At 50.4% G+C, this 25,542-nt stretch overlaps 1 protein-coding gene across 1 annotated transcript in view; it reads left to right on the plus strand.

The window, feature by feature from the left end:
• Positions 1-148: 148 nt before the first annotated feature.
• fbxo3 (F-box protein 3) overlaps positions 149-25,542 on the plus strand; it is a gene marked incomplete at its 5' end in the record, with an annotated part of 78,605 nt that continues 53,211 nt past the window's right edge. The window contains 3 exons of the mRNA XM_067981578.1: positions 149-275; positions 16,891-17,054; positions 20,163-20,277. Coding sequence (XP_067837679.1) covers positions 149-275; positions 16,891-17,054; positions 20,163-20,277 — 406 coding nt within the window. The remainder of the gene's footprint in view (positions 276-16,890; positions 17,055-20,162; positions 20,278-25,542) is intronic.

Raw genomic sequence — 25,542 nt, forward strand, 5'->3', positions numbered from 1 at the left:
TGTGGGAATGGGAAGCAGACAGAGAGACACAGACACCTGGCCGGATGTGGAATATTGAGAATAGTTGAAATGACTGTTCAGTTTTCGGTGTTGAAGAATATTGATGTTGCGGAGTGTGTCGCAGGAGCCATTGTCGCTAATCACTGAGCACCACATTTCCATTCTTTCCCCTCCACCCACTTTAGTTGCAGTTGTGTGTGTCGGAGATTCCGTCAGTTGTGCGGTCATGACCCCCTGTGGAAAAGTCACTGCAAGAAACACTGGCTGCTGTCAGAGTGAGTATTGGGTCAGAGGGTGTGTGCGTCTCCCCCGCGGGCCGTCGCCGCCTGCGGTACGCTGTGTGTGTGTGTGTGTTTGCCCCTCTGCAGCGCCCAGTGCTGTATGTTAGACTTATACTGTGCATTGTTATTTGTATTTGTCTCTCCTGACTCTTACTGTGTGCGTCTCCACACTGCCTTTACTGTGGACTCTTACTGTGTGCGTCTCTACACTTCCTTTACTGTGGACTCTTACTGTGTGCGTCTCTACACTTCCTTTACTGTGGACTCTTACTGTGTGCGTCTCTACACTGCCTTTACTGTGGACTCTGACTGTGTGCGTCTCCACACTTCCTTTACTGTGGACTCTTACTGTGTGCGTCTCTACACTGCCTTTACTGTGGACTCTTACTGTGTGCGTCTCCACACTGCCTTTACTGTGGACTCTGACTGTGTGCGTCTCTACACTGCCTTTACTGTGGACTCTTACTGTGTGCGTCTCCACACTTCCTTTACTGTGGACTCTTACTGTGTGCGTCTCTACACTGCCTTTACTGTGGACTCTTACTGTGTGCGTCTCTACACTGCCTTTACTGTGGACTCTGACTGTGTGCGTCTCTACACTGCCTTTACTGTGGACTCTGACTGTGTGCGTCTCCACACTGCCTTTACTGTGGACTCTGACTGTGTGCGTCTCTGCACTGCCTTTACTGTGGACTCTTACTGTGTGCGTCTCGACACTGCCTTTACTGTGGACTCTTACTGTGTGTGTCTCTACACTGCCTTTACTGTGGACTCTGACTGTGTGCGTCTCTACACTGCCTTTACTGTGGACTCTGACTGTGTGCGTCTCGACACTGCCTTTACTGTGGACTCTGACTGTGTGCGTCTCTACACTGCCTTTACTGTGGACTCTTATTGTGTGCGTCTCCACACTGCCTTTACTGTGGACTCTTACTGTGTGCGTCTCTACACTTCTTTTACTGTGGACTCTTACTGTGTGCGTCTCTACACTGCCTTTACTGTGGACTGTTACTGTGTGCGTCTCCACACTGCCTTTACTGTGGACTCTGACTGTGTGCGTCTCCACACTGCCTTTACTGTGGACTGTTACTGTGTGCGTCTCCACACTGCCTTTACTGTGGACTCTGACTGTGTGCGTCTCTACACTTCCTTTACTGTGGACTCTTACTGTGTGCGTCTCTACACTGCCTTTACTGTGGACTCTTACTGTGTGCATCTCTACACTGCCTTTACTGTGGACTCTTACTGTGTGCGTCTCCACACTGCCTTTACTGTGGACTGTTACTGTGTGCGTCTCCACACTGCCTTTACTGTGGACTCTGACTGTGTGCGTCTCCACACTTCCTTTACTGTGGACTCTTACTGTGTGCGTCTCCACACTGCCTTTACTGTGGACTCTGACTGTGTGCGTCTCTACACTGCCTTTACTGTGGACTCTTACTGTGTGCGTCTCTACACTTCCTTTACTGTGGACTGTTACTGTGTGCGTCTCTACACTTCCTTTACTGTGGACTCTGACTGTGTGCGTCTCTACACTGCCTTTACTGTGGACTCTGACTGTGTGCGTCTCCACACTGCCTTTACTGTGGACTCTTACTGTGTGCGTCTCTACACTGCCTTTACTGTGGACTCTTACTGTGTGCGTCTCTACACTGCCTTTACTGTGGACTCTTACTGTGTGCGTCTCTACACTGCCTTTACTGTGGACTCTTACTGTGTGCGTCTCTACACTGCCTTTACTGTGGACTCTTACTGTGTGCGTCTCTACACTGCCTTTACTGTGGACTCTTACTGTGTGCGTCTCTACACTGCCTTTACTGTGGACTCTTACTGTGTGCGTCTCTACACTGCCTTTACTGTGGACTCTTACTGTGTGCGTCTCTACACTGCCTTTACTGTGGACTCTTACTGTGTGCGTCTCTACACTGCCTTTACTGTGGACTCTGACTGTGTGCGTCTCTACACTGCCTTTACTGTGGACTCTTACTGTGTGCGTCTCTACACTGCCTTTACTGTGGACTCTGACTGTGTGCGTCTCTACACTGCCTTTACTGTGGACTCTGACTGTGTGCGTCTCTACACTGCCTTTACTGTGGACTCTGACTGTGTGCGTCTCTACACTGCCTTTACTGTGGACTCTTACTGTGTGCGTCTCGACACTGCCTTGACTGTGGACTCTTACTGTGTGCGTCTCCACACTGCCTTTACTGTGGACTCTTACTGTGTGCGTCTCTACACTGCCTTTACTGTGGACTCTTACTGTGTGCGTCTCTACACTGCCTTTACTGTGGACTGTTACTGTGTGCGTCTCGACACTGCCTTTACTGTGGACTCTGACTGTGTGCGTCTCTACACTGCCTTTACTGTGGACTGTTACTGTGTGCGTCTCCACACTGCCTTTACTGTGGACTCTTACTGTGTGCGTCTCTACACTTCCTTTACTGTGGACTCTTACTGTGTGCGTCTCTACACTGCCTTTACTGTGGACTCTGACTGTGTGCGTCTCGACACTGCCTTTACTGTGGACTCTTACTGTGTGCGTCTCTACACTGCCTTTACTGTGGACTGTGACTGTGTGCGTCTCTACACTGCCTTTACTGTGGACTCTTACTGTGTGCGTCTCTACACTGCCTTTACTGTGGACTCTGACTGTGTGCGTCTCTACACTGCCTTTACTGTGGACTCTTACTGTGTGCGTCTCTACACTGCCTTTACTGTGGACTCTTACTGTGTGCATCTCTACACTGCCTTTACTGTGGACTCTTACTGTGTGCGTCTCCACACTGCCTTTACTGTGGACTGTTACTGTGTGCGTCTCCACACTGCCTTTACTGTGGACTCTGACTGTGTGCGTCTCTACACTGCCTTTACTGTGGACTCTTACTGTGTGCGTCTCGACACTGCCTTTACTGTGGACTCTTACTGTGTGCGTCTCTACACTGCCTTTACTGTGGACTCTTACTGTGTGCGTCTCTACACTGCCTTTACTGTGGACTCTTACTGTGTGCGTCTCTACACTGCCTTTACTGTGGACTCTTACTGTGTGCGTCTCTACACTGCCTTTACTGTGGACTCTTACTGTGTGCGTCTCTACACTGCCTTTACTGTGGACTCTGACTGTGTGCGTCTCTACACTGCCTTTACTGTGGACTCTTACTGTGTGCGTCTCTACACTGCCTTTACTGTGGACTCTTACTGTGTGCGTCTCTACACTGCCTTTACTGTGGACTCTTACTGTGTGCGTCTCTACACTGCCTTTACTGTGGACTCTTACTGTGTGCGTCTCCACACTTCCTTTACTGTGGACTCTTACTGTGTGCGTCTCTACACTGCCTTTACTGTGGACTCTTACTGTGTGCGTCTCTACACTGCCTTTACTGTGGACTCTGACTGTGTGCGTCTCTACACTGCCTTTACTGTGGACTCTTACTGTGTGCGTCTCTACACTGCCTTTACTGTGGACTCTTACTGTGTGCGTCTCCACACTTCCTTTACTGTGGACTCTTACTGTGTGCGTCTCTACACTGCCTTTACTGTGGACTCTTACTGTGTGCGTCTCTACACTGCCTTTACTGTGGACTCTTACTGTGTGCGTCTCTACACTTCCTTTACTGTGGACTCTTACTGTGTGCGTCTCTACACTGCCTTTACTGTGGACTCTGACTGTGTGCGTCTCCACACTGCCTTTCCTGTGGACTCTTACTGTGTGCGTCTCTACACTGCCTTTACTGTGGACTCTGACTGTGTGCGTCTCTGCACTGCCTTTACTGTGGACTCTTACTGTGTGCGTCTCTACACTGCCTTTACTGTGGACTCTTACTGTGTGCGTCTCTACACTGCCTTTACTGTGGACTCTTACTGTGTGCGTCTCTACACTGCCTTTACTGTGGACTCTGACTGTGTGCGTCTCCACACTGCCTTTACTGTGGACTCTTACTGTGTGCGTCTCCACACTGCCTTTACTGTGGACTCTTACTGTGTGCGTCTCTACACTGCCTTTACTGTGGACTCTTACTGTGTGCGTCTCCACACTTCCTTTACTGTGGACTCTTACTGTGTGCGTCTCTACACTGCCTTTACTGTGGACTCTTACTGTGTGCGTCTCTACACTGCCTTTACTGTGGACTCTGACTGTGTGCGTCTCCACACTGCCTTTACTGTGGACTCTTACTGTGTGCGTCTCTACACTTCCTTTACTGTGGACTCTTACTGTGTGCGTCTCTACACTTCCTTTACTGTGGACTCTGACTGTGTGCGTCTCTGCACTGCCTTTACTGTGGACTCTTACTGTGTGCGTCTCTACACTGCCTTTACTGTGGACTCTTACTGTGTGCGTCTCTACACTGCCTTTACTGTGGACTCTTACTGTGTGCGTCTCTACACTGCCTTTACTGTGGACTCTTACTGTGTGCGTCTCTACACTGCCTTTACTGTGGACTCTTACTGTGTGCGTCTCTACACTGCCTTTACTGTGGACTCTTACTGTGTGCGTCTCTACACTGCCTTTACTGTGGACTCTTACTGTGTGCGTCTCTACACGGCCTTTACTGTGGACTGTTACTGTGTGCGTCTCCACACTGCCTTTACTGTGGACTCTTACTGTGTGCGTCTCTACACTGCCTTTACTGTGGACTCTGACTGTGTGCGTCTCTACACTGCCTTTACTGTGGACTCTGACTGTGTGCGTCTCTACACTGCCTTTACTGTGGACTCTGACTGTGTGCGTCTCTACACTGCCTTTACTGTGGACTCTGACTGTGTGCGTCTCTACACTGCCTTTACTGTGGACTCTGACTGTGTGCGTCTCTACACTTCCTTTACTGTGGACTCTTACTATGTGCGTCTCTACACTGCCTTTACTGTGGACTCTGACTGTGTGCGTCTCTACACTGCCTTTACTGTGGACTCTGACTGTGTGCGTCTCTACACTGCCTTTACTGTGGACTCTGACTGTGTGCGTCTCTACACTGCCTTTACTGTGGACTCTTACTGTGTGCGTCTCGACACTGCCTTGACTGTGGACTCTTACTGTGTGCGTCTCCACACTGCCTTTACTGTGGACTCTTACTGTGTGCGTCTCTACACTGCCTTTACTGTGGACTCTTACTGTGTGCGTCTCTACACTGCCTTTACTGTGGACTGTTACTGTGTGCGTCTCGACACTGCCTTTACTGTGGACTCTGACTGTGTGCGTCTCTACACTGCCTTTACTGTGGACTGTTACTGTGTGCGTCTCTACACTGCCTTTACTGTGGACTCTTACTGTGTGCGTCTCTACACTGCCTTTACTGTGGACTCTGACTGTGTGCGTCTCTACACTGCCTTTACTGTGGACTCTTACTGTGTGTGTCTCTACACTGCCTTTACTGTGGACTCTTACTGTGTGCGTCTCTACACTGCCTTTACTGTGGACTCTGACTGTGTGCGTCTCTACACTGCCTTTACTGTGGACTCTTACTGTGTGCGTCTCTACACTGCCTTTACTGTGGACTCTGACTGTGTGCGTCTCTACACTGCCTTGACTGTGGACTCTTACTGTGTGCGTCTCTACACTGCCTTTACTGTGGACTCTGACTGTGTGCGTCTCTACACTGCCTTTACTGTGGACTCTTACTGTGTGCGTCTCTACACTGCCTTTACTGTGGACTCTTACTGTGTGCGTCTCCACACTGCCTTTACTGTGGACTCTGACTGTGTGCGTCTCTACACTGCCTTTACTGTGGACTCTTACTGTGTGCGTCTCTACACTGCCTTTACTGTGGACTCTTACTGTGTGCGTCTCTACACTGCCTTTACTGTGGACTCTTACTGTGTGCGTCTCTACACTGCCTTTACTGTGGACTCTTACTGTGTGCGTCTCTACACTGCCTTTACTGTGGACTCTTACTGTGTGCGTCTCTACACTGCCTTTACTGTGGACTCTTACTGTGTGCGTCTCTACACTGCCTTTACTGTGGACTGTTACTGTGTGCGTCTCTACACTGCCTTTACTGTGGACTCTTACTGTGTGCGTCTCTACACTGCCTTTACTGTGGACTGTTACTGTGTGCGTCTCTACACTGCCTTTACTGTGGACTCTGACTGTGTGCGTCTCTACACTGCCTTTACTGTGGACTCTTACTGTGTGCGTCTCCACACTTCCTTTACTGTGGACTCTTACTGTGTGCGTCTCTACACTTCCTTTACTGTGGACTCTTACTGTGTGTGTCTCTACACTGCCTTTACTGTGGACTCTTACTGTGTGCGTCTCTACACTGCCTTTACTGTGGACTCTTACTGTGTGCGTCTCTACACTGCCTTTACTGTGGACTCTTACTGTGTGCGTCTCTACACTGCCTTTACTGTGGACTCTGACTGTGTGCGTCTCTACACTTCCTTTACTGTGGACTCTTACTGTGTGCGTCTCTACACTGCCTTTACTGTGGACTCTGACTGTGTGCGTCTCTGCACTGCCTTTACTGTGGACTCTGACTGTGTGCGTCTCTACACTTCCTTTACTGTGGACTCTTACTGTGTGCGTCTCTACACTGCCTTTACTGTGGACTCTGACTGTGTGCGTCTCTGCACTGCCTTTACTGTGGACTCTGACTGTGTGCGTCTCTACACTTCCTTTACTGTGGACTCTTACTGTGTGCGTCTCTACACTGCCTTTACTGTGGACTCTTACTGTGTGCGTCTCTACACTGCCTTTACTGTGGACTGTTACTGTGTGCGTCTCCACACTGCCTTTACTGTGGACTCTGACTGTGTGCGTCTCTACACTTCCTTTACTGTGGACTCTGACTGTGTGCATCTCTACACTGCCTTTACTGTGGACTCTTACTGTGTGCGTCTCCACACTGCCTTTACTGTGGACTCTGACTGTGTGCGTCTCCACACTGCCTTTACTGTGGACTCTGACTGTGTGCGTCTCCACACTGCCTTTACTGTGGACTCTTACTGTGTGCGTCTCCACACTGCCTTTACTGTGGACTCTGACTGTGTGCGTCTCTACACTTCCTTTACTGTGGACTCTTACTGTGTGCGTCTCTACACTGCCTTTACTGTGGACTCTGACTGTGTGCGTCTCTACACTTCCTTTACTGTGGACTCTTACTGTGTGCGTCTCTACACTTCCTTTACTGTGGACTCTTACTGTGTGCGTCTCTACACTGCCTTTACTGTGGACTCTGACTGTGTGCGTCTCTACACTGCCTTTACTGTGGACTCTGACTGTGTGCGTCTCTACACTTCCTTTACTGTGGACTCTTACTGTGTGCGTCTCTACACTTCCTTTACTGTGGACTCTTACTGTGTGCGTCTCTACACTGCCTTTACTGTGGACTCTTACTGTGTGCGTCTCTACACTTCCTTTACTGTGGACTCTGACTGTGTGCATCTCTACACTGCCTTTACTGTGGACTCTGACTGTGTGCGTCTCCACACTGCCTTTACTGTGGACTCTGACTGTGTGCGTCTCCACACTGCCTTTACTGTGGACTCTGACTGTGTGCGTCTCCACACTTCCTTTACTGTGGACTCTGACTGTGTGCGTCTCCACACTGCCTTTCCTGTGGACTCTGACTGTGTGCGTCTCCACACTGCCTTTACTGTGGACTCTTACTGTGTGCGTCTCTACACTGCCTTTACTGTGGACTCTTACTGTGTGCGTCTCTACACTTCCTTTACTGTGGACTGTTACTGTGTGCGTCTCTACACTGCCTTTACTGTGGACTCTGACTGTGTGCGTCTCCACACTGCCTTTACTGTGGACTCTGACTGTGTGCGTCTCCACACTGCCTTTACTGTGGACTCTTACTGTGTGCGTCTCTACACTGCCTTTACTGTGGACTCTTACTGTGTGCGTCTCTACACTTCCTTTACTGTGGACTGTTACTGTGTGCGTCTCTACACTTCCTTTACTGTGGACTCTTACTGTGTGCGTCTCTACACTGCCTTTACTGTGGACTCTGACTGTGTGCGTCTCTACACTGCCTTTACTGTGGACTCTTACTGTGTGCGTCTCTACACTGCCTTTACTGTGGACTCTTACTGTGTGCGTCTCTACACTTCCTTTACTGTGGACTCTTACTGTGTGCGTCTCTACACTGCCTTTACTGTGGACTCTGACTGTGTGCGTCTCTACACTTCCTTTACTGTGGACTCTGACTGTGTGCGTCTCTACACTGCCTTTACTGTGGACTCTGACTGTGTGCGTCTCTACACTTCCTTTACTGTGGACTCTTACTGTGTGCGTCTCTACACTTCCTTTACTGTGGACTCTGACTGTGTGCATCTCTACACTGCCTTTACTGTGGACTCTGACTGTGTGCGTCTCCACACTGCCTTTACTGTGGACTCTTACTGTGTGCGTCTCTACACTGCCTTTACTGTGGACTCTGACTGTGTGCGTCTCTACACTTCCTTTACTGTGGACTCTGACTGTGTGCGTCTCTACACTGCCTTTACTGTGGACTCTTACTGTGTGCGTCTCCACACTGCCTTTACTGTGGACTCTTACTGTGTGCGTCTCCACACTGCCTTTACTGTGGACTCTGACTGTGTGCGTCTCTACACTTCCTTTACTGTGGACTCTTCCTGTGTGCGTCTCTACACTGCCTTTACTGTGGACTCTTACTGTGTGCGTCTCTGCACTGCCTTTACTGTGGACTCTGACTGTGTGCGTCTCTACACTGCCTTTACTGTGGACTCTGACTGTGTGCGTCTCTACACTGCCTTTACTGTGGGCTCTTACTGTGTGCGTCTCTACACTGCCTTTACTGTGGACTCTGACTGTGTGCGTCTCTACACTGCCTTTACTGTGGACTGTTACTGTGTGCGTCTCTACACTTCCTTTACTGTGGACTCTTACTGTGTGCGTCTCTACACTGCCTTTACTGTGGGCTCTTACTGTGTGCGTCTCTACACTGCCTTTACTGTGGACTCTGACTGTGTGCGTCTCTACACTGCCTTTACTGTGGACTGTTACTGTGTGCGTCTCGACACTGCCTTTACTGTGGACTCTTACTGTGTGCGTCTCTACATGGAGTAATAGGTAAAGTGTTAAAAAAGGAAAAAGCAGGAACTAAGCGTCACAAAACAGATTTGAAAGTTCTTTATCTGAATGCACGTAGCATTCGTAATAAAATGGACGAGTTAACGGCACAAATAACTACGTATGGGTATGATCTTGTGGCCATTACAGAAACATGGCTGCAGGGTGACAACGACTGGGAATTAAATATGCCACGGTATTTAACAATCAGGAAGGACAGGCAGGAAGGAAGGGGAGGTGGGGTGGCTATGTTAATAAAGGAAGGAATCACTGTAATACAGAGAAATGATATTGGGACAAAGCATCAAGATAATGAAACAGTTTGGGTGGAGATAAGGAATAATAAGGGAAAAAAAACATTAGTGGGCGTAGTATATAGGCCTCCTAATAGTTGCAACTCTGCTGGAAGAAGTATTAATCAGGAGATAGTCGGGGCATGTAATAAGGGAACAGCCATAATTATGGGGGATTTTAATTATCATATTAACTGGACAAATCAAATTGGGCAGAGCAGCCTTGAGGACGAGTTCATTGAGTGCATCAGGGATGGATTTCTTGAGCAGTATGTAACTGATCCTACAAGGGGGCAGGCAACCTTGGACCTGGTCCTGTGTAATGAGTCAGGATTAATTAATAATGTCCTAGTTAAGGATCCCCTTGGAACGAGCGACCACAACATGGTTGAATTCCATATCCAATTAGAGGGTGAGAAGGTTGATTCTCAAACAAGCGTACTGAGCTTGAATAAAGGAGACTATGATGGTATGAGAGCGGAATTGATTAAAGTGGACTGGGAAAATAGATTAAAGGGTAAGACGGTACATGAGCAGTGGTGTTCATTTAGGGAGTTATTTTACAACTTTCAAAATAAATATATTCCACTGAGGAAAAAAGGGTGTAAAAGAAATGACAGCCATCCGTGGCTAAGTAAAGAAATCAAGGATAGTATCCGACTAAAAACAAGGACATATAAGGTAGCCAAACTTAGTGGGAGGATAGAAGATTTGGAATTCTTCAAAAGACAGCAAAAAGTAACTAAAGGATTGATTAAGAAAGGGAAGTTAGATTATGAAAAGAAATTAGCAAAAAATATAAAAACAGATAGCAAGAGTTTCTATAGTTATATAAAAAGAAAAAGGGTGGCTAAGGCAAACATAGGTCCCTTAGAGGATGAGACCGGGAAATTAATGGTGGGAAACATGGAGATGGCAAAAATGCTGAACAAATATTTTGTTTCAGTCTTTACAGTAGAGGACACTAAGAATATCCCAACACTGGACAAACAGGGGACTCTCGGGGGGGAGGAGCTAAATACGATTAAAATCACTCAGGAGATGGTACTCAGTAAAATAATGGGACTCAAGGCGGATAAATCCCCTGGACCTGATGGCTTCCATCCTAGGGTCTTGAGGGAAGTGGCAGTAGGGATTGTGGATGCTTTGGTGATAGTTTTCCAAAATTCCCTGGACTCAGGAGAGGTCCCGGCAGATTGGAAAACTGCTAATGTAACACCGTTATTTAAAAAGGGTAGTAGGCAGAAGGCTGGAAATTATAGGCCAGTTAGCTTAACATCTGTGGTGGGTAAAATTTTGGAGTCTATTATTAAGGAGACAGTAACGGAACATTTAGATAAGCATAATTTAATAGGACAAAGTCAGCATGGCTTTATGAAGGGGAAGTCATGTCTGACAAATTTGCTTGAGTTCTTCGAGGATATAACGTATAGGGTGGATAAAGGGGAACCAGTGGACGTAGTGTATTTAGACTTCCAGAAGGCATTCGACAAGGTGCCACATAAAAGATTATTACTTAAGATAAAAAATCACGGGATTGGGGGTAATATTCTGGCATGGGTGGAGGATTGGTTATCGAACAGGAAGCAGAGAGTTGGGATAAATGGTTCATTTTCGGACTGGCAACAAGTAACCAGTGGTGTTCCACAGGGGTCGGTGCTGGGTCCCCAACTCTTTACAATCTATATTAACGATTTGGAGGAGGGGACCGAGTGCAACATATCAAAATTTGCAGATGATACAAAGATGGGAGGGAAAGTAGAGAGTGAGGAGGACATAAAAAACCTGCAAGGGGATATAGACAGGCTGGGTGAGTGGGCGGAGATTTGGCAGATGCAATATAATATTGGAAAATGTGAGGTTATGCACTTTGGCAGGAAAAATCAGAGAGCAAGTTATTTTCTTAATGGCGAGAGACTGGAAAGTACTGCAGTACAAAGGGATCTGGGGGTCCTAGTGCAAGAAAATCAAAAAGTTGGTATGCAGGTGCAGCAGGTGATCAAGAAAGCCAACGGAATGTTGGCTTTTATTGCTCGGGGGATAGAATATAAAAACAAGGAGGTATTGCTGCAGTTATATAAGGTATTGGTGAGACCGCACCTGGAATACTGCATACAGTTTTGGTCTCCATACTTAAGAAAAGACATACTTGCTCTCGAGGCAGTACAAAGAAGGTTCACTCGGTTAATCCCGGGGATGAGGGGGCGGACATATGAGGAGAGGTTGAGTAGATTGGGACTCTACTCATTGGAGTTCAGAAGAATGAGAGGCGATCTTATTGAAACATATAAGATTGTGAAGGGTCTTGATCGGGTGGATGCAGTAAGGATGTTCCCAAAGATGGGTGAAACTAGAACTAGGGGGCATAATCTTAGAATAAGGGGCTGCTCTTTCAAAACTGAGATGAGGAGAAACTTCTTCACTCAGAGGGTGGTAGGTCTGTGGAATTTGCTGCCCCAGGAAGCTGTGGAAGCTACATCATTAGATAAATTTAAAACAGAAATAGACAGTTTCCTAGAAGTAAAGGGAATTAGGGGTTATGGGGAGCGGGCAGGAAATTGGACATGAAGCTGAGTTCGGATCGGTCAATGCCCTGTGGGTGGCGGAGAGGGCCCAGGGGCTATGTGGCCGGGTCCTGCTCCGACTTCTTGTGTTCTTTAGATTTGTGGTTGGGATCAGATCAGCCATGATCTTATTGAATGGCGGAGCAGGCTCGAGGGGCCGATTGGCCTACTCCTGCTCCAATTTCTTATGTTCTTATGTTCTTATCTTCTTTACTGTGGACTCTTACTGTGTGCGTCTCTACACTGCCTTTACTGTGGACTCTTACTGTGTGCGTCTCTACACTGCCTTTACTGTGGACTCTTACTGTGTGCGTCTCTACACTGCCTTTACTGTGGACTCTTACTGTGTGCGTCTCTACACTGCCTTTACTGTGGACTCTTACTGTGTGCGTCTCTACACTGCCTTTACTGTGGACTCTTACTCTGTGCGTCTCTACACAATGTGTGTCGCTGTCACACAGCCTTGCCGTGCGCGTCGCTGGTAAACTTATACTGTTTCTCTACATTGTTACTGTGTGTGTTTGTGTCTCCTGCACTGTTACTGTGCGGGTCTCTAATATACACTGCCTCGACTGTATACTGTTACTGTGTACGTCTCTACACTGTGTATCACTATTGCCCGCGGGCCCCCGCTGCCCGCGGTCGCCCTGCGGGCGGTGTTTAACTAATTGCTGAGATATACTTTACAAGTTTTACCTCTGCTTGATTGAACTCATTTCTTAATTTTAATATTATTCTTCATCTGCTTTTTGTAGAACTGATTCAAAACTTGAATTACAACGTTTTAAATTTCTCCCCTTTCTGGTTAGCTTCCTAACTCTGTCATTGTGGGTACAGAACAGGAGGAGGCCATTTGGCCCATCGTGCCTGTACCGGCTCTTTGAAAGAGCTCTCCAATTAGTCCCACTCCCTGCTCTTTCCCCATAGCCCTGTAATTTTTTTCCCTTCAAGTATTTATCCGATTCCCTTTTGAAAGTTATTATTGAATCTGCTTCCACCGCCCTTTCAGGCAGTGAATTCCAGATAATCACAAATCACTGTGTAAAAAATGTCTCCTCATCTCCCCTCTGGCTCGTTTGCCGATCACCTTAAATCTGTGTCCTCTGGTTACCGAACCTCTTCCACTGGAAACAGTTTCTTCTTATTTACTCAATCAAAACCCTTCATGATTTTGAACACCTCGATCAAATCTCCCCTTAACCTTCTCCATTCTAAGGAGAACAATCCCAGCTTCTCCAGTCTATCCACGGAACAACAACAGCCACCTGCATTTATATAGCGCCTTTAACGTAGTAAAACGTCCCAAGGCGCTTCACTGAAGCAATTATTAGACACCGATATTTGGACAGGAACGTCTTAGAGGAGGAGAGAGGTAGACAGACGGAGAGGTTTAGGGAGGGAATTCCAGAGCTTAGGGCCTAGACAGCTGAAAGCATGGACGCCAATATGGTGGAGCGATTAAAATCAAGGACGGACAAGAGACCAGTATTGGAGGAGTGCAGAGATCTCGGAGGGTTGTAGGGCTGGAGGAATATACAGCGATAGGGAGGGCCGAGATCATGGAGGGATTTGAAAACAAGGACAAGAATTTTAAAATCGAGGCGGATTTAACTGAAGTCTGTCATCCCTGGAATCATTCCAATAAGTCTTTTCTGCACCCTCTCAAAGGCCTTGATATCCTTCCTAAAGTGTGATGCCCAGAATTGAACCCAATACTCCAGCTGAGGCCTGACCAGTGTTCTATAAAGGTTTAGCATAACTTCCTTGTTTTTGTACTCTGTGCCTCTATTAATAAAGCTCAGGATCCTGTGTGTTTTTTAACAGCCTTTTCAACCTGTCCTGAAACCTTCAAAGATTTGTGTACATAACCCCCAGGTCTCTCTGTTCCTGCACCCCCTTTAAAATTGTACCATTTAGTTTATTTTGCCCCTCCTCATTCTTCCTACCAAAATGTATCACTTCACACTTCTCTGTGTTAAATTGCATCTGCCATGTGTCCACCCATTTCACCAGTCTCTCTCTGTCCTCCTGAAGTCTGTTACTATCCTCCACATTGTTTACTACATTTCCGAGTTTTGTATCATCTGCAAACTTTGAATCTATACCCAAGTCCAGGTCATTAATATATATCAACAAGAGCAGTGGTCCTAATACTGACCCCTGGGGAACACCACTGTATACTTCCCTCCAGTCTGAAAAACAACCGTTCACCTCGACTCTCTGCTTTCTGTCCCCTAGACAATTTCATATCCACACTGACACTGTCTCTAATTCCATGGGTTTTAATTTTGCCAACAAGTCTATGGCACTTTATCAAATGTCTTCTGAAAGTCCATCTCCACAACATCACCCGCACTACCCTCATCAACCCTCTCCGTTACTTCATCAAAGAAATCAGTCGGGTTGGTCAAACATGATTTTCCTTTAACACATCAGTGCTGACTTTCATTTATTAGCCCAGACTTTTCCGAGTGTCAATTAATTTTGTCCCGGATTATTGTGTCTCAAAGTTTCCCCATCACCGACACTAGGCTGACTGGCCTGTAATTGCCAGGTTTATCCCTCTCCCCTTTTTTGAACAGGGGTGTAACATTTACAATCCTCTAGTCGTCAGGCCTGGTTCCCAAATGTAAGGAGGATTGGAAGATTGTGGCCAGAGCCTCTGCAATTTCCACCCTTACTTCCCTCAGTAACCGAGGATGGAGACCATCTGAGGTCTTTTAAAAACTCTCAATTAGAGATGAGGAAAAGGTTGGTTTGATAATTGTGTTATGTGTGTGTGTGTCTCTGTCAGTCCCTGTGTGTGTGTCTCTGTCAGTCCCTGTGTGTGTGTCTCTGTCAGTCCCTGTGTGTGTGTCTCTGTCAGTCCCTGTGTGTGTGTCTCTGTCAGTCCCTGTGTGTGTGTCTCTGTCAGTCCCTGTGTGTGTGTCTCTGTCAGTCCCTGTGTGTGTGTCTCTGTTAGTCCCTGTGTGTGTGTCTCTGTCAGTCCCTGTGTGTGTGTCTCTGTCAGTCCCTGTGTGTGTGTCTCTGTCAGTCCCTGTGTGTGTGTCTCTGTCAGTCCCTGTGTGTGTGTGTCTCTGTCAGTCCCTGTGTGTGTGTGTCACTGTCAGTCCCTGTGTGTGTGTGTCACTGTCAGTCCCTGTGTGTGTGTGTCACTGTCAGTCCCTGTGTGTGTGTGTCACTGTCAGTCCCTGTGTGTGTGTGTCACTGTCAGTCCCTGTGTGTGTGTGTCACTGTCAGTCCCTGTGTGTGTGTGTCACTGTCAGTCCCTGTGTGTGTGTGTCACTGTCAGTCCCTGTGTGTGTGTGTCACTGTCAGTCCCTGTGTGTGTGTGTCACTGTCAGTCCCTGTGTGTGTGTGTCACTGTCAGTCCCTGTGTGTGTGTGTCACTGTCAGTCCCTGTGTGTGTGTGTCACTGTCAGTCCCTGTGTGTGTGTGTCACTGTCAGTCCCTGTGTGTGTGTGTCACTGTCAGTCCCTGTGTGTGTGTGTCACTGTCAGTCCCTGTGTGTGTGTGTCACTGTCAGTCCCTGTGTGTGTGTGTCACTGTCAGTCCCTGTGTGTGTGTGTCACTGTCAGTCCCTGTGTGTGTGTGTCACTGTCAGTCCCTGTGTGTGTGTGTCACTGTCAGTCCCTGTGTGTGTGTGTCACTGTCAGTCCCTGTGTGTGTGTGTCACTGTCAGTCCCTGTGTGTGTGTGTCACTGTCAGTCCCTGTGTGTGTGTGTCACTGTCAGTCCCTGTGTGTGTGTGTCACTGTCAGTCCCTGTGTGTGTGTGTCACTGTCAGTCCCTGTGTGTGTGTGTCACTGTCAGTCCCTGTGTGTGTGTGTCACTGTCAGTCCCTGTGTGTGTGTGTCACTGTCAGTCCCTGTGTGTGTGTGTCACTGTCAGTCCCTGTGTGTGTGTGTCACTGTCAGTCCCTGTGTGTGTGTGTCACTGTCAGTCCCTGTGTGTGTGTGTCTCTGTCAGTCCCTGTGTGTGTGTGTCACTGTCAGTCCCTGTGTGTGTGTGTCACTGTCAGTCCCTGTGTGTGTGTGTCACTGTCAGTCCCTGTGTGTGTGTGTCACTGTCAGTCCCTGTGTGTGTGTGTCACTGTCAGTCCCTGTGTGTGTGTGTCACTGTCAGTCCCTGTGTGTGTGTGTCACTGTCAGTCCCTGTGTGTGTGTGTCACTGTCAGTCCCTGTGTGTGTGTGTCTCTGTCAGTCCCTGTGTGTGTGTGTCTCTGTCAGTCCCTGTGTGTGTGTGTCACTGTCAGTCCCTGTGTGTGTGTGTCACTGTCAGTCCCTGTGTGTGTGTGTCACTGTCAGTCCCTGTGTGTGTGTGTCACTGTCAGTCCCTGTGTGTGTGTGTCACTGTCAGTCCCTGTGTGTGTGTGTCACTGTCAGTCCCTGTGTGTGTGTGTCACTGTCAGTCCCTGTGTGTGTGTCTCTGTCAGTCCCTGTGTGTGTGTGTCACTGTCAGTCCCTGTGTGTGTGTCACTGTCAGTCCCTGTGTGTGTGTCACTGTCAGTCCCTGTGTGTGTGTCACTGTCAGTCCCTGTGTGTGTGTCACTGTCAGTCCCTGTGTGTGTGTCACTGTCAGTCCCTGTGTGTGTGTCACTGTCAGTCCCTGTGTGTGTGTCTCTGTCAGTCCCTGTGTGTGTGTCACTGTCAGTCCCTGTCCTGACTGCTTGATTTGCAGCATATATTTCACTCACACATGCTCGTTGTCTCTTGTCAGGGATGATAAAGTGAAGAGGAATCTGTGTTGGAAGGAACTATTCTGCCAGTTCTACTGTGACTTAGGTCGATACATTGATCACTACGCAGAGCTGAAAAGGGCCTGGGAGAATTTGAAAGGATACCTGGAGCGGAAGTGTCCTCGCATGATCACCTCACTGAATGGTAACCAGTCAAGGGCAGCCGTTTAAATCCTGGCGAGGGGCGGCGGAGGAAGGGGGGTGGGCGGAGGCGGCGGAGGAAGGGGGGTGGGCGGAGGAAGGGGGGCGGAGGGGGCGGAGGAGGCGGAGGAAAGGGGGGTGGGCGGAGGAAGGGGGGCGGGGGGGGCGGAGGAAAGGGGGGTGGGCGGAGGCGGCGGAGGAAAAGGGGGTGGGCGGAGGCGGCGGAGGAAAGGGGGGTGGGCGGAGGCGGCGGAGGAAAAGGGGGGTGGGCGGAGGCGGCGGAGGAAAGGGGGGTGGGCGGAGGCGGCGGAGGAAAAGGGGGGTGGGCGGAGGCGGCGGAGGAAAAGGGGGGGCGGAGGCGGCGGAGGAAGGGGGGGGCGGGGGCAAGGGGGGGGGGCGGGGGCGGCGGAGGGAAAGGGGGGGGGCGGAGGCGGCGGAGGAAAAGGGGGGGCGGAGGCGGCGGAGGAGGGGGGGGGGGGGGGCGGGGGCGGCGGAGGGAAAGGGGGGGGCGGAGGCGGCGGAGGAAGGGGGGGGGCGGGGGCAAGGGGGGGGGGCGGGGGCGGCGGAGGGAAAGGGGGGGCGGAGGCGGCGGAGGAAGGGGGGGGGCGGGGGCAAGGGGGGGGGGCGGGGGCGGCGGAGGAAGGGGGGGGCGGGGGCAAGGGGGGGGGGCGGGGGCGGCGGAGGGAAAGGGGGGGGCGGAGGCGGCGGAGGAAGGGGGGGGGGCGGGGGCAAGGGGGGGGGGCGGGGGCGGCGGATGAAAGGGGGGCGGGCGGGAGGCGGAGGAAGGGGGGGGCAGGCGGGAGGAGGAGGAGGAGGAGGAAGGGGTGAGGGCGGAGGAGGAGGAAGGGGTGAGGGCGGAGGAGGAGGAAGGGGTGAGGGCGGAGGAGGAGGAAGGGGTGAGGGCGGAGGAGGAGGAAGGGGTGAGGGCGGAGGAGGAGGGGGGGGAGGGGGGCGCGGGGGGGGGAGGGGGGGGAGGGGGGCGCGGGGCGGCGGAGGGAAAGGGGGGGGGCGGAGGCGGCGGAGGAAAAGGGGGGGCGGAGGCGGCGGAGGAAGGGGGGGGCGGGGGCAAGGGGGGGGGGGCGGGGGCGGCGGAGGGAAAGGGGGGGGCGGAGGCGGCGGAGGAAGGGGGGGGGCGGGGGCAAGGGGGGGGGGGCGGGGGCGGCGGAGGGAAAGGGGGGGCGGAGGCGGCGGAGGAAGGGGGGGGGCGGGGGCAAGGGGGGGGGGCGGGGGCGGCGGAGGAAGGGGGGGGCGGGGGCAAGGGGGGGGGGCGGGGGCGGCGGAGGGAAAGGGGGGGGCGGAGGCGGCGGAGGAAGGGGGGGGGCGGGGGCAAGGGGGGGGGCGGGGGCGGCGGAGGAAAGGGGGGGCGGAGGCGGCGGAGGAAAGGGGGGGGGCGGGGGCAAGGGGGGGGGGCGGGGGCAAGGGGGGGGGCGGGGGCGGCGGATGAAAGGGGGGCGGGCGGGAGGCGGAGGAAGGGGGGGGCAGGCGGGAGGAGGAGGAGGAGGAGGAAGGGGTGAGGGCGGAGGAGGAGGAAGGGGTGAGGGCGGAGGAGGAGGAAGGGGTGAGGGCGGAGGAGGAGGAAGGGGTGAGGGCGGAGGAGGAGGGGGGGGAGGGGGGCGCGGGGGGGGGAGGGGGGGGAGGGGGGCGCGGGGCGGCGGTAAGGGGGGCGCGAGGGGCAACGGTAAGGGGGGGGTGAGGGGCGGTGAACACGGCCCACTCTGAGCAGCTTTGAAAGCCTCTGTTAATATTTGGCAACCCTTGCGCTCAGCCTGCTGATCCACACCAGTGACTGTCATAAAACCCAGTGCACAGGGAACTGTCGCTTTCATTGGAGGAGGAGGAGTGGAATAGAGGGAGGGGGAGGCACAGGACGGGAGAGAGGGAGGGGGAGGCACAGGACGGGAGAGAGGGAGGGGGAGGCACAGGACGGGAGAGAGGGAGGGGGAGGCACAGGACGGGAGAGAGGGAGGGGGAGGGGGAGGCACAGGACGGGAGAGAGGGAGAGGGAGGGGGAGGCACAGGACGGGAGAGAGGGAGAGGGAGGGGGAGGCACAGGACGGGAGAGAGGGAGAGGGAGGGGGAGGCACAGGACGGGAGAGAGGGAGGGGGAGGCACAGGACGGGAGAGAGGGAGAGGGAGGCACAGGACGGGAGAGAGGGAGGGGGAGGCACAGGACGGGAGAGAGGGAGAGGGAGGGGGAGGCACAGGACGGGAGAGAGGGAGGGGGAGGCACAGGACGGGAGAGAGGGAGGGGGAGGCACAGGACGGGAGAGAGGGAGGGGGAGGCACAGGACGGGAGAGAGGGAGGGGGAGGCACAGGACGGGAGAGAGGGAGGGGGAGGCACAGGACGGGAGAGAGGGAGAGGGAGGGGGAGGCACAGGACGGGAGAGAGGGAGAGGGAGGGGGAGGCACAGGACGGGAGAGAGGGAGAGGGAGGGGGAGGCACAGGACGGGAGAGAGGGAGGGGGAGGCACAGGACGGGAGAGAGGGAGAGGGAGGGGGAGGCACAGGACGGGAGAGAGGGAGAGGGAGGGGGAGGCACAGGACGGGAGAGAGGGAGAGGGAGGGGGAGGCACAGGACGGGAGAGAGGGAGAGGGAGGGGGAGGCACAGGACGGGAGAGAGGGAGGGGGAGGCACAGGACGGGAGAGAGGGAGGGGGAGGCACAGGACGGGAGAGAGGGAGGGGGAGGCACAGGACGGGAGAGAGGGAGGGGGAGGCACAGGACGGGAGAGAGGGAGGGGGAGGCACAGGACGGGAGAGAGGGAGGGGGAGGCACAGGACGGGAGAGAGGGAGGGGGAGGCACAGGACGGGAGAGAGGGAGGGGGAGGCACAGGACGGGAGAGAGGGAGGGGGAGGCACAGGACGGGAGAGAGGGAGGGGGAGGCACAGGACGGGAGAGAGGGAGAGGGAGGGGGAGGCACAGGACGGGAGAGAGGGAGAGGGAGGCACAGGACGGGAGAGAGGGAGGGGGAGGCACAGGACGGGAGAGAGGGAGGTGCGGGTGCCGAGGAGGGGGAGAGACACCTCCTTACATTGTTTTAGTTTAAGGTGCCCCCTTTATTTGTACTGCCTGTTTGGGTGTGATAAGCTGCCAGTGTTTCCTGTCCTCAGCGGGTTTAACTGAACAGGAGCTGGACACGGTCGAAGAGCGGATTCACTTCAAGCTGCCCAATGATTACCGCTGCTCCCTTCGCATACACAATGGGCAACGCTTGGTAGTTCCCGGGTAAGAATTTGTCACCTCGCCGTGTGTACTCTGTTGTATCCTCTGGTGAGATACCTTCACCTCGCCGTGTGTAGCCTGTGTTGTATCCTCCGGTGAGATACCTTCACCATGCCGTGTATAGCCGGTGTTGTATCCTCCGGTGAGATACCTTCACCATGCCGTGTATAGCCGGTGTTGTATCCTCCGGTGAGATACCTTCACCATGCCGTGTATAGCCAGTGTTGTATCCTCCGGTGAGATACCTTCACCATGCCGTGTATAGCCGGTGTTGTATCCTCTGGTGAGATACCTTCACCATGCCGTGTATAGCCGGTGTTGTATCCTCTGGTGAGATACCTTCACCATGCCGTGTATAGCCGGTGTTGTATCCTCTGGCATTTTGTGATGTGGATTGTGTTACTGTTAAGTTTATATGGTGGTTCTTATAATTTACTCCTCAAATCAGTAGGGGTTGCAACATTGAATGTCAGATGTCACAGGTTTATTAAGTATACAGAAATTAAACATGCACCTAACAGCAGTACTTCGGACCAAACCTTGCGGGTATAACCGGAGGATTCAAACGTGTTGCAGTCCCGAGCTGGGTCCACAGGCTGAAGACCTTTCAATCCTAAGGTCTCTGTTCAAACACCAGTGTTTTAATACCCTTTCCCATACCCCTTCTATGTGACAATCCACATGTTTCTGCCGGCCTGAATTCAGCTCCATATGAGGTGAATTTTAATCAGCTTCTTCCCTTGTCCCTTATCAATAACTTTAGTTTTAACGAGTTGTTTTTCCAGAGACTGATACAATTCCCCTACTTTGTTATCATAGCGATAGTTTCACTCTTGTTTCTATTCTACCAAGTGAAACTTGTAATTATAAATCTGTACCATTCCTGTTTCTGAGCAGGATGATGTATTTGCACATTCTCTGCAGTGTGCACTGGGACAGATTTCTTGTCTAAACTTATCATTACTTTAAGGTCAGTCTTAATCTAACAGTACATCTAAACTAACTTATACTTTCTCCCTTAAAAAGCAAAAGCCAAAGGTTATTATTACTGACTATAAAGAGACATCAAAAGCAGTATAACATGAGCAGAGCTCAGGACAGGCTGATTAACCCTCTCCTTACAGTCCTGTCTTTGTTGATGAGTATTTAAGGCAAACACAACACTATTTCATCAGTATCATATATCTCTGCCTAATATCATTATACACTAAATTAGTAAACAAGATTCAAAACCTATTCCTCTTTGTGTACCCACATATATCAAAAATTGAACACCTGTGCTTACTGTTATCCACATAATGGATAAGTTCAACTTGAATTTTGTGGGTTTGCCCTGAATTTAGAATTTCCAATTTTATGTCTTTCTCTACTTGAATTTCCATCCTTCTAATAGGTACCAGTGAGTTTAACCCTATCCTGGTTGTTTGATTAAGCTTACTGTAGAAGGTCAGTTTCTCTATGGGACACGTGTTAGTCTTGAGTAAAAGTTTTAAATCAGTAATGATCCAGTAAATGTCCTCACTATCCTGAGCACATGAATCATTTCGTGCAGTGTGACTGAGCATGTCTAAGACCCATTCTTCAGTGCATCTTCAACATGCATTCCACATACTGGTTGCTTCATGTGCAACAGATCACTTCTGCACACACAGCGGTAACCCCAGATCATGCAGCATGAGACATCTGATAGAAGCCATTCTCGCCCATCGCTGCTTTCTATCAAAAGACCAGGGGTCTGGAGGTGTTTGACTAGAACCTCCCCCTACGTGGTCCTGATGTTCCGAGGAGTGGCCTGACTATCAAATGCATTCTTCTCATTGTTCCATACAGACAAGGACACAAACATCTCCAAAAGAAAGCTATCAATTAACGATTTGTAACTGCACCAGCTTGACTTTCACTAGAGCGTGCATTGATAACAGATTGATATCTTGTGAATCACGTCCAACATCATCAAACCAACAACTACTTACATTTGTATAGCGCCTTCAATGGAGTAAAATGTCCAAGCTATCTAAACCATCCCAAGGAGAGTAGAGTTGACACCTTGTCTACACTAACCCAAGGATAGGAGAGTTGACACCTTGTCTACACTAACCCAAGGATAGGAGAGTTGACACCTTGTCTACACTAACCCAAGGGTAGGAGAGTTGACACCTTGTCTACACTAACCCAAGGGTAGGAGAGTTGACACCTTGTCTACACTAACCCAAGGGTAGGAGAGTTGACACCTTGTCTACACTAACCCAAGGGTAGGACAGTTGACACCTTGTCTACACTAACCCAAGGGTAGGAGAGTTGACACCTTGTCTACACTAACCCAAGGGTAGGAGAGTTTACACCTTGTCTACACTAACCCAAGGATAGGAGAGTTGACACCTTGTCTACACTAACCCAAGGGTAGGAGAGTTGACACCTTGTCTACACTAACCCAAGGGTAGGAGAGTTTACACCTTGTCTACACTAACCCAAGGATAGGAGAGTTGACACCTTGTCTACACTAACCCAAGGATAGAGTTTACACCTTGTCTACACTAACCCAAGGATAGGAGAGTTTACACCTTGTCTACACTAACCCAAGGATAGGAGAGTTGACACCTTGTCTACACTAACCCAAGGGTAGGAGAGTTGACACCTTGTCTACACTAACCCAAGGGCAGGAGAGTTTACACCTTGTCTACACTAACCCAAGGGTAGGAGAGTTTACACCTTGTCTACACTAACCCAAGGGTAGGAGAGTTGACACCTTGTCTACACTAACCCAAGGATAGGAGAGTTGACACCTTGTCTACACTAACCCAAGGATAGGAGAGTTGACACCTTGTCTACACTAACCCAAGGATAGAGTTTACACCTTGTCTACACTAACCCAAGGGTAGAGTTGACACCTTGTCTACACTAACCCAAAGATAGGAGAGTTTACACCTTGTCTACACGAACCCAAGGATAGGAGAGTTTACACCTTGTCTACACTAACCCAAGGATAGGAGAGTTGACACCTTGTCTACACTAACCCAAGGATAGAGTTGACACCTTGTCTACACTAACCCAAGGATAGAGTTTACACCTTGTCTACACTAACCCAAGGATAGGAGAGTTGAAACCTTGTCTACACTAACCCAAGGATAGAGTTTACACCTTGTCTACACTAACCCAAGGATAGGAGAGTTTACACCTTGTCTACACGAACCCAAGGATAGAGTTTACACCTTGTCTACACGAACCCAAGGATAGAGTTTACACCTTGTCTACACTAACCCAAGGATAGGAGAGTTGACACCTTGTCTACACTAACCCAAGGATAGAGTTTACACCTTGTCTACACTAACCCAAGGATAGGAGAGTTTACACCTTGTCTACACGAACCCAAGGATAGAGTTGACACCTTGTCTACACGAACCCAAGGGTAGGAGAGTTGACACCTTGTCTACACTAACCCAAGGGTAGGAGAGTTGACACCTTGTCTACACTAACCCAAGGATAGAGTTGACACCTTGTCTACACGAACCCAAGGATAGAGTTTACACCTTGTCTACACTAACCCAAGGATAGGAGAGTTGACACCTTGTCTACACTAACCCAAGGATAGAGTTTACACCTTGTCTACACTAACCCAAGGATAGGAGAGTTGACACCTTGTCTACACTAACCCAAGGATAGAGTTTACACCTTGTCTACACGAACCCAAGGATAGGAGAGTTGACACCTTGTCTACACTAACCCAAGGATAGAGTTTACACCTTGTCTACACTAACCCAAGGATAGGAGAGTTTACACCTTGTCTACAATAACCCAAGGATAGGAGAGTTTACACCTTGTCCACACTAACCCAAGGATAGAGTTTACACCTTGTCTACACTAACCCAAGGATAGGAGAGTTGACACCTTGTCTACACTAACCCAAGGATAGGAGAGTTTACACCTTGTCTACACTAACCCAAGGATAGGAGAGTTGACACCTTGTCTACACTAACCCAAGGATAGGAGAGTTTACACCTTGTCTACACTAACCCAAGGGTAGGAGAGTTTACACCTTGTCCACACTAACCCAAGGATAGAGTTTACACCTTGTCTACACTAACCCAAGGATAGGAGAGTTTACACCTTGTCTACACTAACCCAAGGATAGGAGAGTTTACACCTTGTCTACACTAACCCAAGGGTAGGAGAGTTTACACCTTGTCTACACTAACCCAAGGGTAGGAGAGTTGACACCTTGTCTACAATAACCCAAGGATAGAGTTTACACCTTGTCTACACTAACCCAAGGATAGGAGAGTTTACACCTTGTCTACAATAACCCAAGGATAGAGTTTACACCTTGTCTACACTAACCCAAGGGTAGGAGAGTTTACACCTTGTCTACAATAACCCAAGGGTAGGAGAGTTGACACCTTGTCTACACTAACCCAAGGATAGGAGAGTTTACACCTTGTCTACAATAACCCAAGGATAGGAGAGTTGACACCTTGTCTACTCTAACCCAAGGATAGGAGAGTTTACACCTTGTCTACAATAACCCAAGGATAGGAGAGTTGACACCTTGTCTACACTAACCCAAGGGTAGGAGAGTTGACACCTTGTCTACACTAACCCAAGGATAGAGTTGACACCTTGTCTACACTAACCCAAGGGTAGGAGAGTTTACACCTTGTCTACACTAACCCAAGGATAGGAGAGTTTACACCTTGTCTACACTAACCCAAGGATAGGAGAGTTTACACCTTGTCTACACTAACCCAAGGGTAGGAGAGTTGACACCTTGTCTACACTAACCCAAGGATAGGAGAGTTTACACCTTGTCTACACTAACCCAAGGGTAGGAGAGTTGACACCTTGTCTACACTAACCCAAGGATAGGAGAGTTTACACCTTGTCTACACTAACCCAAGGGTAGGAGAGTTGACACCTTGTCCACACTAACCCAAGGATAGGAGAGTTTACACCTTGTCTACAATAACCCAAGGGTAGGAGAGTTGACACCTTGTCTACACTAACCCAAGGATAGAGTTTACACCTTGTCTACACTAACCCAAGGATAGGAGAGTTTACACCTTGTCTACACTAACCCAAGGGTAGGAGAGTTGACACCTTGTCTGCACTAACCCAAGGATAGAGTTGACACCTTGTCTACTCTAACCCAAGGATAGGAGAGTTTACACCTTGTCTACACTAACCCAAGGATAGAGTTTACACCTTGTCTACACTAACCCAAGGGTAGGAGAGTTGACACCTTGTCTGCACTAACCCAAGGATAGAGTTGACACC

The sequence above is a fragment of the Heptranchias perlo genome, unplaced genomic scaffold (genome assembly GCF_035084215.1).
Source record: "Heptranchias perlo isolate sHepPer1 unplaced genomic scaffold, sHepPer1.hap1 HAP1_SCAFFOLD_805, whole genome shotgun sequence".
Taxonomy (NCBI): domain Eukaryota; kingdom Metazoa; phylum Chordata; class Chondrichthyes; order Hexanchiformes; family Hexanchidae; genus Heptranchias; species Heptranchias perlo.